Here is a 15017-nt window from a genome sequence, read left to right as displayed (position 1 = left end):
GAGGTCAGCTGAAAGTGTGCACCTTCGGTTGGCCACCAGGACACAAGCGCCGACCATGATAGTGTGGGCCACCAAAACAGCCGATGGTCACTCTCTGCTCGTATTAATCGACCATGGCATCAGAAAAAATGCCGAATATTATCACGAAAATATTCTGGAGGGTGTATTCAAGCGTTGGGCAGGCAAACATTTTGGCCGCGACCTTGGACATTCCAAAAGGATTCAGCACCATCGCACTCAGTACGCGCCAACCAAGAATGGTTACAAAATTAGTTCCATCGCTTCATTTTCAACGCACAATGGCCACCAAAATCTCCGGATTCCAATCCGTTGGACTATTGTGTCTGGAGTATTTTGGAAAGCAAGGTTGGCACTAAAAAATACCAAAGTGTCGATCACCTCAAGCAAGCACTTCGCCGGGAATGTGCCAAAATACCACAGAGCAATATTCGGCCAGCGTGTTACGGTTTCATTGGCCGTTTGAAGGCCATAATTCGTGACAAAGGTGACCAATTCGAACAAATCTAAACTTATTCTAAAAATTGATGCTATTTTCGACATTTTTTGCTTTCATTCAATAAAATGTAAAAATTTGGGATTTGAGATAATCGGTAATTTAATTTAGAGATATCTCCCATATATGTCTTCGTCCGACTTGCTTGTTATTGTGCTCCAAAGTGTAATATGGAATTTTGCACACAAGACCAAATAAGGTCTGAAAATAAGTATGTCAAATATGTTCGAAATCGGTTCAGATATAGCTATAGCTCCCATATATATTATTCATCCGATTTGTTATTTTTGTCCTCCGCAGCCGTAATATGCATTGTTTAACAACGATATTTGGGGAAATATATCAAGTATAACTCAGAAATACCTTTCCCATATTTTATCGAGATCGGTTCAGATTTCAATATAGCTCCCATATATATCTTCGTTCGATTTGTCTTTCATTGTGCAAATGTTTAATATTAGCCCAAATTAAAATTGCCAGCGTACCTCTTCGAATCGATCACCGTTTCATCATTAAACGTGACAGAAAAAACAGATCGCTAATCCCTCACCGCCACATCAGTAGTTATTTCTCCTCAAAACGTTGTGACTACCAATCCGTTGTAATTGCAAATTTCATTAAGCTTGGTCTCATGGACCAAAATACCCACACCGATAAAATTCACTATCTATCTGGCATGAAATGATACGGTTGAGGTTGATACTGCCACAAAGACGATAATCCTATCGAAGATAACCAAGACGCAGACCCACTACGAGCTACGTCCGCGAGCAAACAGTCGGCGATATTACAGGCGCTGGCGGAAATTACGATGTTGTCTTTCCAGGTCATTTCGCTATAGTTCGATCTGCACTTGGTTGATTGTTTACACTACCTTATTTGATAACATCACCTTAGCATTATTATTTGTAAAATGCTTCCTGTTAAATCCTTTCAATGTGTAAGCGATGTTGCTATTAATGAAGCTGGTGTTGACTTCTAGATTCCAAGCTAAAAATTTTGATTTCTTCATACGGCATCAGATGATGTGTTTGAAAATCTGTGATTATGAAATTTAAGGAAACCCGAGAGATTTAAATACGTTTTTTTTAATATTTTGACCTACATTAATTTTATTCCTTGGAAATTTTCCACTTCTAAATAAATAAATGCAATTTTCATTTAAATATTTTCTCTTCTAGAAGTAAAAAACTTGAGCTCATATGTTATGGAAACGACAACTTTACTTTACATTTTCTTGGGTAAAACTTTTCGTTTCAATGCTAAGTTTGCATTTCTTGAAACTTCTCAAACACACACACACACACATACAGATCGTTGTTGTTGCTGTTGGTTTTCTTGTAACCCGACTTGATGGTGTGGAAAATTATGAGAATGAAATATTTTCGCTATCTAAAATAATTTGTTACAAAAACAACGTCTGACTCTTTCCGCCAAGGAAAAGAATCGTTTGGCACTACAAATACGTATAGACGGATAGAGAGAGAAAAGAAGTAAGAGTTAAAAATAAGGGAAAACGAGAAACAAATTAACACAATCAAACAGAAGCTGAAGATGAAACTTTTTGTTTTCGGCGGAAACTCTTCAAATGAAAGCAAATACATTACGCAAAGTATGACGCAAAGCAAGGCTGAAAAGTTGAAGCTGATGGTGGTTGGAGATTGGCGGGCGAGTGAATGTATTTTACGAAAATTAAATCTGACTTTAACGACACAAAAGAAAAGCAGTACGTATATAAAGATGTCAAAAATGAAAAGTGTTGGGAAAATATTAAAGATTAAATTAAATTTCATAATGACAAAACAATAACGATGATGAAAAATTACGCAAACAGAGAGCAAGGAGGGTTTTGCGGGCAACAAAAATGGTCGATGAAATATTAATGTAAAGAGAAATTGTGTTCATCAGAGGTTTCTCTACACTCTACGTAAATTGAATAGAAGAAACACAGAAGTCAGGTGGATGTTCTTAAATATATGTCTCATAGTCTATCTATGCTGTGAGGATATTACAAGTTTCTGAGGTAACAATCATATTCTGTATGTTAGCGTATAGCAGAGAGAAGACGTCAGCAATTTTGGACCTGTGTATAAAAAATACCAACAGTTACATTCAATCGCGAATATTTTTTTATTTGTGAGAGTCAATTCCCAATGAAATCATAAGTGGTTACATCTAAGCTTTCATAAATATCGATTTCACTGCCGTACATAGTCAGTTAGCACATAGTTAGCACAATACAGGATGTTGCATAGATCAATTGTTGGGGCTCCGAGAACGAAATAAAAATGTCTTTAGTATATTCGACAATATTTCAAGAATTAAATGGGTCAAAACCGCATATGTGGATGCAACAAATGATTTTCTATACCACATCATCCTTCCAGCGAAAAATTTATTGTGAATTTTAATTTTTGATCTATAGGCTGGAGCAAATTTTGGTATAGGAAGTTAAATACCAATTAAAGAACGAACTTTTATATTCGGAATGATTTTATTCAATGACAGTGTTGCCCAATATAATATCATAATTTACAATTTGCACCAATTTTCTTTATTTTTTCTTATGTCCGCCGAATCTGGTTTGCGGAGATGGAGTCCGAAAATCTTCAAAAAATTTTAATACAAAAAGTATTTCAAATCGGAAATTGCCTCAACTTGATCTTATAAATAGTTAAAATACTAATAAAATGTTTAAAATAGTTATAGTTATACAAGGCGGAGCAAAATTAATCCTCCTGTCAGAAAATGCTATACATTTTACGATTGACCCCTAATGTCTATTACAGATAATAACATCGGAAGTTTACTTTGTATTATTTACATCAAATTTGAGGAAAATATATATTGGGAGACATATCCTAATCTGAACCGATCTCGGCAAAACATGGAAAAGGTATTATTAGGATGTACCCAATATCTTGTACCGGAAATGCAGGGTGAGATAAAAAACTGCAACAAAGTCGAACGCCATAACTTTTATATATATTTTTAAATTTTATTGAGTGAAAGCAAAATATGTCGGAAATAGCATCACATTTTAGAAAAAGTTTAGATTTGTTCGAATTGGTCACCTTTGACACGCATTATGACCTTCAAACGGCCAATGAAAGAGTCACACGCGGCCCCAACTGCTGGACAATGAACGTTTTCTCATCGGAGAAACCCAAATTCGGCAGTTCACTACCTTCGGCCAAGCGAACCAACTCTTTAGCTCTTTTGAGTCTATTTTCTTTCTGTTGTGGTGTAAATTCTTCCACTTTTTGGAATTTCAATGGGTTTACTCCGAGCTCATTTTTCAATATGTTACCAATTAAATATATATGGAAGCTATATTTTAATCCGAGCCGATATTCACCAAAATAGACATACCTCTGGACTGAACCCGGCCGTGTGTGCTAAAATTAATTTGATTCAGACTGATATTACGAATGTGGTGAACAATACTTATAAAATCGGACGACGCTATATATTAAATAGGGATCGTCCTTGGACCAAGCAAATGATTTTTCGAAAATTTCCTCTCAATCAGAAAATAAATGCAACCTGTACGTTGTTTACAAAAATACATGGAAAGTCGGAAAGAGGGACGGACGGACAGACAAGTAATAATCGATTCAGAAAGTGATTCTATGAAGATCATCAAAATAAACTATGGGTCTATCTCGTTTCCTTCAGCATATTAAAAACAAATGCAGAATGCCATAATACCCTGTACCACAGTGTGGTGTCGGGTACAAAATTACCCTACGAAAACGTTACGATATCGGTCCTCATTATACCCTACACCACAAGGTGGTCAGAGTATTATGTCTTTGTACATTTGTTTGTAACAGACAAAAGGAAACGAGATAGACCCATAGTTCCTGTTGATGATCTGCATAGAATCACATTCTGATTCGAGTTATGCATGTCCGTCTGCCCGTCTTTCCATGTATATTTGTAAATAAAAACCAGTAAAGAAAGTCTTAAAGTCGGGCGAGGCCGACTTTATGATACCCTACACCACTTTGCTAATTTAGTTGAGCTGCGCATAACAATTAAAAGTTTTTTATGGGAGAATCCAATCATACACGCTATGATTATTATTATAATTTAAAGTTCAAAGAACTAAATATGCCGAAGCATTTGTATCTTTTAAATTCTGAGTTGTATTGCCCATTTGGTGCACAATTAATCTGAAATCGGATAAAAATATATATGGTAGCTATATCCAAATCGAAACCGATCTCGATAAAATTTGGCAAAGATATTTCTGAACTCTATTTGATATATTTCCCTGAATATCGTTTTTACGGAGTGCATATTATGGCTGTGGGTAACAAATATGACAAATCGGATGAAGAGTATATATGGGAGTTATAGCTATATCTGAACCGATCTTCGCTAAATTTGACATACTAGCTTCTAGACTCAATTCGGTCGTATGTGCCAAATTTCATCCAATTTGGACAAATATTAGACGTTTGGTGCACAATCCAATGTAAATCGGACGAAGTTATATGTGGGAGCTATATCCAAATCTGAACCGATCTCGATAAAATTTAGCAAATGTATTTCTGAGCAGTATTTGATAAATTTCACCAAATATTGTTGTTACAGAGTGCATATTGCGGCTGCGGAGGACAAAAATAACAAATCGGATAAACAATATATATGAGAGCTATAGCTATATCGAAACCGATTTGGATGAAATTTGGCATACTTATTTTGAGGTCCAATCTGATCGTACACGCGAAATCCCATACTATTCGGTCTGACATTACACGTTTGGTGCACAATAAAAGGCAAATCGGACGAAGATATATATGGGAGCTATATCTAAATTTTGACCGATTATCTCCAATTTCAATAGGGTTCGTCCTTGGGCCAAACAAATGATTTGTGCAAAATTCCATACTATTCGGACTGATATTACACGTTTGGTGCACAATAAAAGGCAAATCGGACGAATATATATATATATATATGGGAGCTATATCTAAATTTTGACCGATTATCTCCAATTTCAATAGGGTTCGTCCTTGGGCCAAACAAATGATTTGTGCAAAATTCCATACTATTCGGACTGATATTACACGTTTGGTGCACAATAAAAGCAAATCGGACGAAGATATATATGGGAGCTATATCTAAATTTTGACCGATTATCTCCAATTTCTATAGGGTTCGTCCTTGGGCCAAACAAATGATTTGTGCAAAATTCCGTACTATTCGGACTGATATTACACGTTTGGTGCACAATAAAAGGCAAATCGGACGAATATATATATATGGGAGCTATATCTAAATTTTGACCGATTATCTCCAATTTCAATAGGGTTCGTCCTTGGGCCAAACAAATGATTTGTGCAAAATTCCATACTATTCGGACTGATATTACACGTTTGGTGCACAATAAAAGCAAATCGGACGAAGATATATATGGGAGCTATATCTAAATTTTGACCGATTATCTCCAATTTCTATAAGGTTCGTCCTTGGGCCAAACAAATGATTTGTGTAAAATTCCATACTATTCGGACTGATATTACACGTTTGGTGCACAATAAAAGGCAAATCGGACGAATATATATATGGGAGCTATATCTAAATTTTGACCGATTATCTCCAATTTCAATAGGGTTCGTCCTTGGGCCGAACAAATGATCTGTGAAAAATTTCATCTGGATCGGGCAATAAATGCGATCTGTACTTTGTTTACAAAAATACATGGACAGACGGACGGACGGACAGACGGACGGACGGACAGACGGACGGATGGACAGACGGACGGACGGACATGCATAAATCGACTCAGAATGTGATTCTATGCAAATCATCAAAAGGAACTATGGGTCTATCTCGTTTCCTTTTGCCTGTTACAAACAAATGCACAAAGACATAATACGCCGACCACCTTGTGGTGTAGGGTATAAACAGGTCGCCTTTATATCATTGCCAAATTATATCGAGATCGGTTCAGATTTGGATATAGCTCTCATATATATTATTATCCGATATTTAATTTTTTGTGCACCAAATGCGCAACACATGTCCGAATTTAAAAGAAACAAATGCTTCGGCATATTTAGTCCTTTGAACTTTAAATTATAATTATAATCATAGCTTGTATGATTGAATTCTCCCATAAATACTTTTAATTGTTATGCGCAGCTCTACTAAATTTGCAAAGTGGTGTAGGGTATCATAAAGACGGCCCCGCCCGACTTTAAGACTTTCATTACTGGTTTTGCAAATTGTGATTGTGAAATTTTACAGTTGCGTACTAATTGCTATATAACAGTGCCGTAACGTTTTGTACTCTTAAAATTTAAAAAAAGTTCCTTTCGCAACGTGTTACCGAACCGTTGATTAATCACTCAATCAATCAACCGAATACCCTTTTCTTTCAATTTCTTTCATTGAAACTATTGCTATTATCAATATTCAAACGTTTTACTAATGCTTCCTTCCTGATACGATTATTGCATTCAAGTTACGTAGAGTGTAGTCTCTTAATTATGTGCTCAGGCATTTTGGAAAGCAAACTTAAAATTTCAACTTTGCTATAAAAAAATAAAAGAAGTCGTTATAAAATAAATGATATAACATAATTTCATTTTTTTCTGTGCTTTGTTTCAAATGTATAATTAAATAATGGGTGTGTGAGTGCAAATGTCCAAATGCCAAGGAGCTTTTGGGTTGTTTGTTTCATTACCCTACTTCATGATAAAGTAATAATTTATATGTGACATACGCACACACATGTGAAATTTTTCTGCACGCATTAAGACGAACATTGCCAGAACAACACATTCAGTACTACAGAAACACCGACATTCATTCGAATGCACGCACACACATGCAGCAAATAAACATACACACACATACACATTATGCTTCCATACTGGTTGGTTATTATGATACGACGAAATTAGCAATAATACATTAACTTTGTAACATCATAGCGTAATGCATGCACGGAAATTTAAGAAGAGTAACGTTATAATCGGATGTTTTCAAGGACAATGTGAGTGGAAGAGACCTTGGCTATGTACGGTGCTGTAAACAAAAAGGAAAATGTGGTGGTGTTGCTTACGTTTGCTTACCAGATTTTTGTGTAAAAATAAATAAAAAGGAATGTAGGTATGAAAATTGAAACTCTTTTTATGTACGGTTTGAAAAGGTTTTTTTTTTTGGCATAAAAAATAAGTTCCATACAAATAAGATTTAGAAGTGTTGGTTCCGTTCCTTCTTGATATGAAATATTAAGTTTGTTTTAATTTAATAAAAACCCACATTTGAATATTTTTATCTCTCCTTGAAGAGATAGCATAAGACATAACATAATTGATAAATTAAAGGCGTACAAAAGTATGTACAGTAAACTAATTCTCATTTGATGGCGCAAAAACTAAAATGATTATGATTTATCAGATCCTATGGTTGTATTAATAGACTAGCTTCAAAGATAGATGGAATACCATGGAATACCTGCATAGACATTTTTCTAGCATCGACAGTAGTTCCCATTACGAACTCTAAATACGAAATTTGAAACAACTGCAGACAAAAGACAGATCTGTGCAAAATTTTAGCTTCCTATCTATATTCATTTCGACTCTAGTGAGATTACAACAGACGGACGAACGGACAGGGCCAAATCGTCTTATGCTGATCAGGAATATACGTACTTTGTTACGTCTAAAATTATTTTTTCGATGAGTTACAAACGGAATGACGAACTGAATATACCCTCCATACTATGTATGGTGGAGGGTATAAAAATACAGTAAAGAAGACTCAAAGTCGTGCGGGGCATACTATACTAATTCGATCAGATGTGCAAAAATACATTCGATTTGGATGAATATTATACATATGACGTAGAATAAAATTTAAATCGGACGGAAATATATATGGGAGCTATTTCCAAATTCTGTTTTAACTCCTTGAAATTGTCATTTTAAACCCCACAAAGTATAATATACAATTTTCAAGAGAAAAAGTTATTCGTGATAGAATCCAAGCGTGATAGTGTGATTTCTTTATATTTGGCTGGAACACCACATGTGACTATCGTCAGAGCACTCCAGCATTTAAATGTGAATAAATCTTTTGTGTCTCGTACCATCGCTCGTTACCGTAACACTGGTAGCGTAGTGGACGGAAGAAAACAGTAACATCAGTAGAAATGGTTCGAAAAGTAAAGAAGCGATTTGATCGAAACCGGCGACGAAGTGGCCGTGGTATTCGTACGGGCCCCATAACAAAGTACGTAAATAATCGTGTTTACTTGCTAAAGAGGTCAGCTGAAAATGTGCACCTTCGGTTGGCCACCAGAACTCAAGCGCAGACCATCGTGATGGTGTGGGCCGCCATAACAGCCGATTGTCGCTCTCGCGCTTTCCAGCGCACAATGGCCACCAAAATCTCCGGATACCAATCCTTTGGACTATTGTGTCTGGAGTATTTTGGAATGTAAGGTTGGCACTAAGAAATACCAATGTGTCGATCACCTCAAGCAAGCACTTCGCCGGTAATGGGCCAAAATACCGCATATCGTTGTTACGGAGTGCATATTATGGCTGTGGGTAACAAATACAACAAATCAGATGAAAAATATATATGGGAGCTATAGCTATATCTGAACCGATCTTCACCAAATTTGGCATACTAGCTTCTAGATTCTATTCGGTCGTAAGTGCCAAATTCCATCCAATTTGGACAAATATAAGACGTTTGGTGCACAATGAAAAGTAAATCGGACGAAGTTATATATGGGAGATATATCCAAATCTGAACCGATCTCGATAAAATTTAGCAAATGTATTTCTGAGCTGTATTTGCTATATTTCTCCAAATATTGTTGTTACAGAGTGCATATTACGGCAGCGAAGGACAAAAATAACAAATCGGATGAATAATATATATGGGGGCTATAGCTATATCTGAACTGATTTCGATCAAATTTGGCATACTTATTACAGGCCTAATTTGGTTGTATGTGCAAAATGTCATACTATTCGGGCTGATATTACAAGTTGTGCACCAAAGGCAAATCGAACAAAGATATATATGGGAGCTACATCTAAATTTTTACCGATTATCTCCAATTTCAATAGGGTTCGTCCTTGGGCCAAACAAATGTTGTTTGGAAAATTTCATCTCAATCGGATAATAAATGCGACCTGCATTGTGTTCACAAGAATACATGGACAGACGGACTGACATGCATAAATCAACTTACAAAGTGATTCTATGGAGATCCTCAAAAGTAACTATGGGTCTATCTCGCTTCCTTCTCATGTTACAAACAAATGCACAAAGGCATAATACCCTTACCACTATGTGGTGGTAAAGATTGTAAAGATTATGGCGTTTGCCTTTGTTGCAGTTTTTTTTGTGGCACATACGAATGAATTTAGCATGGAAGAAAGTGTATCAAGTTTGGTGAAAATCGGTTAAGATATAGTTATAGGTCCCATTCGTATGTTTCATCAGAATTAGTATTTTACTCCCTTACACCCGTAAAATACTCTCCACAACAACGATATTTGGTGCCAACTATTAGATACAGCATAGAAATACCTTTGCTAAATTGTATAGAGATCGGTTCAGATTTGGATATGCTCCCATAGATATTTTCACCCGATTTCACGGTTATTGTGCCTAAAAAGCGTAATATCAGCTTAAGTAGAATGGATTTTAATGAATTATACACATTCAAAAGCTATCATATTTGCTTTAAGTCTCATAATTTTCCCATAAAAGCGTTTATTTGTTATATGTAGCTCTACTATATATGCAAAGTGGTGTAGGGTATCGTTAAGACGGGACAACCAGATTTTGGCCTTTCTTTACTGGTTTTTATACCTTCCACCATAGTATGGAGGGTATATTAAGATAGTCATTCCGTTTGTAACACCTCGAAATATACATTTTAGACCACACAAAGGGAGCGACGAGTCGAAGTTTTGCAGATTTGGTTCTGATGGAAAACAATACGTATGGCGTCCTCCAAACCTACAGCATCATCCAAAGTATACCCTTAAAACGGTTAAGTATGGAGGTGGGAATGTTATGGTGTGGGCAGCATTTGCTTGGCATGGCGTGGGACCCATTCACAAGATTAACACTAAAATGGATCTGTACATTTACAAAAACATATTGACAAGCATAATGATGCCATTCGCTGAAGAAAACATGCCTCTAATATGGAGATTTATGCACGATAATGACCCTAAGCACACTTCACGCCTAGTGAAGAGTTGCTTAGGTGACAACAATATCAATGTTCTAAAGTGGCCAGCTCAATCTCCAGACCTCAATCCAATTGAGAACTTGTGGAATGATGTTGAGAGACATGTACGTGCAGTAAAACCAAAAAATTTGAATGATTTATGGGAAGAAATCCAAAAGGCTTGGTATGAGATTCCAAAGGAACGTTGTATGGCATTAGTTGAAAGTTTACCAAGGAGATGCGCAGCTGTGATCCAAAATAAAGGCTTCCCAACTAAATACTAAAGTTTCTTTACTAAGTTGAGTTTTTAATTTAATTTATTTTTCTTTTTTTTTTGCCTATGTCCTAAATTCGTGGCCAGGCTAAACTTGTATTAAGCTGTATAAAATGTAAATAAAAATTTTCTAACGTAATGGAGGTAACAAACCTTTGTGAAATTTATTTCATTACATTACAAGGATCTTAAAAAAAGTAACATGGACCTATTTTTTTAATAAGATTTAAGAATTATCTTATATATGTCATGTCTTAAATTTGTGGCCACCGCTGTACATTCTTGATCAGCATAAAATTCTATGTCGATTTATCAATGTCCGTCCGTCTGTCCGTCTGTGGAAATCACTCTAGCTTCCGAACGAAATGAAGTAAGTTGATAAAAATTTACCTAAATTTGTATTATGTCTGCAGGACTTTTAGTATTGAAAATGGGCTATGTAGGTCCACGTCTTCGTATAGCCCCCATATAACTGTACCCCCTATTATTCAGTATTTTGATGATTTTAGCGACATTCTTTACCGGAATTGTTTCAAATTTGTATTTGAAGTTCGTAATGGATACTACAGCCTCAGACAGAAAATTACCCATGTAGGTACACGTCTTCGTAAAGCCCCCACATAACGGTACCCTCCGATATTCGGTATTTTGATGATTTTAGCGACATTATTTACCGGAATTGTTTCAAAATTGGTATTTGAAGTTCGTAATGGATACTACAGCCTTTAGACAGGAAATGTTCCATGCAGATCCTCGTCTTCGTTTAGCCCCCATATAACTGTACCACCCGATATTCGGTATTTTGATGATTTTAGCGACATTATTTACCGGAATTGTTTCAAATTTGGTATTTGAAGTTCGTAATGGATAGTACATCCTAAGATAGAAAATCGGCTAGGTATAGCCCCCACGTAACCGTTCCCCTTGATATTCGGTATTTTGATGATTTTAGCGACATTATTTACCGGAATTGTTTCTAATTGGGTATTTGAAGTTCGTAATGGATACTACAGCCTATGTCAGAAAATTGTCGTTGCAGGTCCACCTATGGTACCGACTACCGGGGCATGCCGAACTTAGACTCCCTTACCCTAGCATGTTCTCTTTTCAAAAAAGATCATTTTAATATTTAATTTAGATAATCCAATGTCTACAGCTTATTTTTTTCTTAATTTAATATAAACAGAACTTCTAAGGTATGTAACTCAAAAATATACAGACTTTTATCAGTAATCAGAAGTTTTAAATAAACTTTCCTCTTTTCCTTCATCTTTGGCCGCATTTTAAAAAATTCGCATTAGTTGGAATTTCTTGGTGATTATTTTTAAGCGGTGACTAACGTTGTTGTTCGTTGTGGCTTTTGGTGGTTATTTTCTTTTAATGACTTTACAAATAGTTTGCACTCCTTTTTAAAAACTTTGTGCTGCACACAACAGACAACACCAGCAGGCCAAGCGATGCAGGACAACGCTTTATAATACTTACGCTCTCTACCTCCGATGCGATGCAAGTTGTGGTCACAAATTTTCTTCTACACTTTTTGTTTGGCAACAATTTCGCTTCGGATGTTTCTTTAAATTGTTTAAAGCTCTTCAAACTTTTGTTGAGTGTCAAAATTGGTGCATACACACACATACATTCATGTCATTGTCGATGTACTACGAATATCTCGAATTGTGTGTTGATACGTATATATTTACAGTTCATTGTCGTTAATATTTAACAGTCTTTTGTTTGTTTTTGCGGTGCTCTGTTTATTAAGGATGTTCGGTACATTTGTTAGTTCCGCTAGTTTAAGCGGCAGCTTTGAAAGCCGGAAATTAAAATATTCCAAAACGCCAAAATTGGGTGGGAAATTGGAGGTTAGTAGTGGCTCGTTAGTGTTTTGGTGCTTGGAAGAACAATTAAACAGTTAGAGATATCTTCATTAGTTTTCGCCGTAATCACAGAAAGAACAAAGAACGAAATGAAAAATGGAACAAGGATGTGACATGCTGCAGTAACAGTTGCTGCCCGAGCTAGCCTCTCACTGGCATTCATAGCTGAGACTCGTGCCACTAAACAAACGGATTTGTGGAGTATTCTTCTTCTTATTAAACTTACATTGTAGGCGAACGCTGGTGCTTGTGCTCGTCCCTGCAATAGATCCTCATTTCGGCTGGACGGGGAAGTGGAACGAGATGATTTACGACGTGGAGGTTTTATTGGCATTCCCAACTGTTGAACGGATTCCGGTTCGGTGGTTGTGAGTGGTTGTTTGGTTTCTGGTGCAAATTCCACTTTCCGCGCTGGCTCTTGTCCACTAATGTCCTCTGCGTCCGTTCCCTTGTACAGAAGGGGTGGTGTATTGGTGGACATGGATTGCGTGCGTCGCAGCTTGGGCATTTCAACAACGTCATCGGTAATGTCAGTTTCAATGGTAACAGCAGTGGTCTGAATGCTGGGAACAGCTGAGAAAGTGGTAACACCACCCGGCTCACTATAAATGTGTTCATAAACATAGACCGCCTGCTCGGCGGACACTTGAGGCTGTTTCCAGTCAGAGTCACTCTTGACATTGCGACGCTTGATCGATCTGGATCTTAAGTTTTGAACAGCCGAAGCAATTATTCCACCCGAATGTTGTCGTTGATAATCAGTGCCCGGTAAAGACTCTACTTGTGGCGAGCCTGGCCGTGGTGTGGTCATTGAGCTTGTACCGGCACTGGAAAGGCCAGTAGCAGCTTTCTCCGACATTGCCGCGTTGAATTCACGTTCAATTATTTCCTGCATGGCGGTACAGAGACTTGTTGGTTGGTACAGCAAATACAAAATCAAACAATTTTCGTGGAATTGTTGTGGATTGAGTGGAGAATGAAGAGAATTGTCTAATGAATACTGTATGTTGAAGCATGTTTAGATTTGTTAGTAGTTGTTGCAGGGCAATGGATCCGTAAGGTGCTATTAGTATTGGATGCGTGGGTTTCGTTAGAAATGTTCATATGAATGTAGTCTTTATCAGCATATTATTCATCTTATAAATCAGCGATCATTTTCGTGTTGAGATTAATTTCATACAAAATCACATCCTGCTTTAACTTCAAGTGGAAAGTTTGTTTATTATATTACTCTGAATCTCTAGGATGGGATATTAACGATGTTAACGCAGCTTGTTCGAATTTTACACTTGAACGTGTATCTATGACGACGTTTTTTACGATATAAATTTGAAATATTCCAAGGTTTAAAAAGGTTTGCAGGATGGAGACTATGAAGAAAAAGAAGCCTACCATTACAATATAAAGTATCAGCTTAACCAAATCTTTTAGAATCCTTAAGATCATATAAAAATACTGCTTACTATTTTTGCCAAGGAGCATTAGGTTGACTCTCAGATGATTTGAGCGTTCAGTTTGGGTGTTTTATTAAAATTAAAACCCTAAAAATGGTATGCACATCTCTTATTTTTTGTATTTTTAAAAATTTCTAAAAAGCTATTTCAGAACATGTGCTCTTCCAGACATTTCTGGCCTCCAGAAATCTCCTTTTGAAGAAATGGAAAGCCTTCGGAAATAATAAGAAGGAGGACACGTTCTCTATAGCATGTATTGGCAATGTCAAAAGCGGGGCGTTTTCGGAGTCCAATACCGTATTCTGCAAAACTAGAATAGCGAAGATAGGAGAAGAGACAGGAACAATTTGCGAATAGTGTGGTGGAAGAGGAGCTAGAGACAGTGTCTGAAGAAAATGAGTATAAAATGCTATTAAATTAGGTTATGGTGTCGACGCACAGGCGGGTGAAATCACAAAAAACGGAGATTAAGTGAAAAAAAACAACAAATTAAAAACAGTAAGTTCGGAAGGGCCGAACTTTGAATACCCTCCACCATTTGCAACGAATTTGGAAATTAAATCCTGAAAAAATTTTGTTAAAAATTTAAAAATACCGAATATGGCCGTTATATTGGTGCCTATACGACGTAGACCCACACAGGCATTGTTTTGTCATAAGTCATTACCAAATT

At 36.5% G+C, this 15017-nt stretch overlaps 1 protein-coding gene across 12 annotated transcripts in view; it reads right to left on the bottom strand.

Moving 5' to 3' along the window:
• The window catches only part of LOC101891514 (uncharacterized), a 222485-nt gene that overhangs the window by 12814 nt on the left and 194654 nt on the right, over positions 1-15017 (bottom strand). For 11 of the 12 annotated variants that reach the window (XM_005178506.3, XM_011292214.3, XM_005178511.3 and 8 more), the window contains one exon: positions 13117-13779. The exons of the other annotated variant lie outside the window; for it this stretch is intronic. In XM_005178506.3, coding sequence (XP_005178563.1) covers positions 13117-13779 — 663 coding nt within the window. The remainder of the gene's footprint in view (positions 1-13116; positions 13780-15017) is intronic. 12 annotated transcript variants of the gene reach the window in all.

This window comes from Musca domestica, unplaced genomic scaffold (genome assembly GCF_030504385.1).
Source record: "Musca domestica strain aabys unplaced genomic scaffold, Musca_domestica.polishedcontigs.V.1.1 6, whole genome shotgun sequence".
Taxonomy (NCBI): Eukaryota; Metazoa; Arthropoda; class Insecta; order Diptera; family Muscidae; genus Musca; species Musca domestica.
The sequence above is the reverse complement of the archived record's forward strand: the minus strand, read 5'-3'. Positions and strand labels throughout refer to the sequence as shown.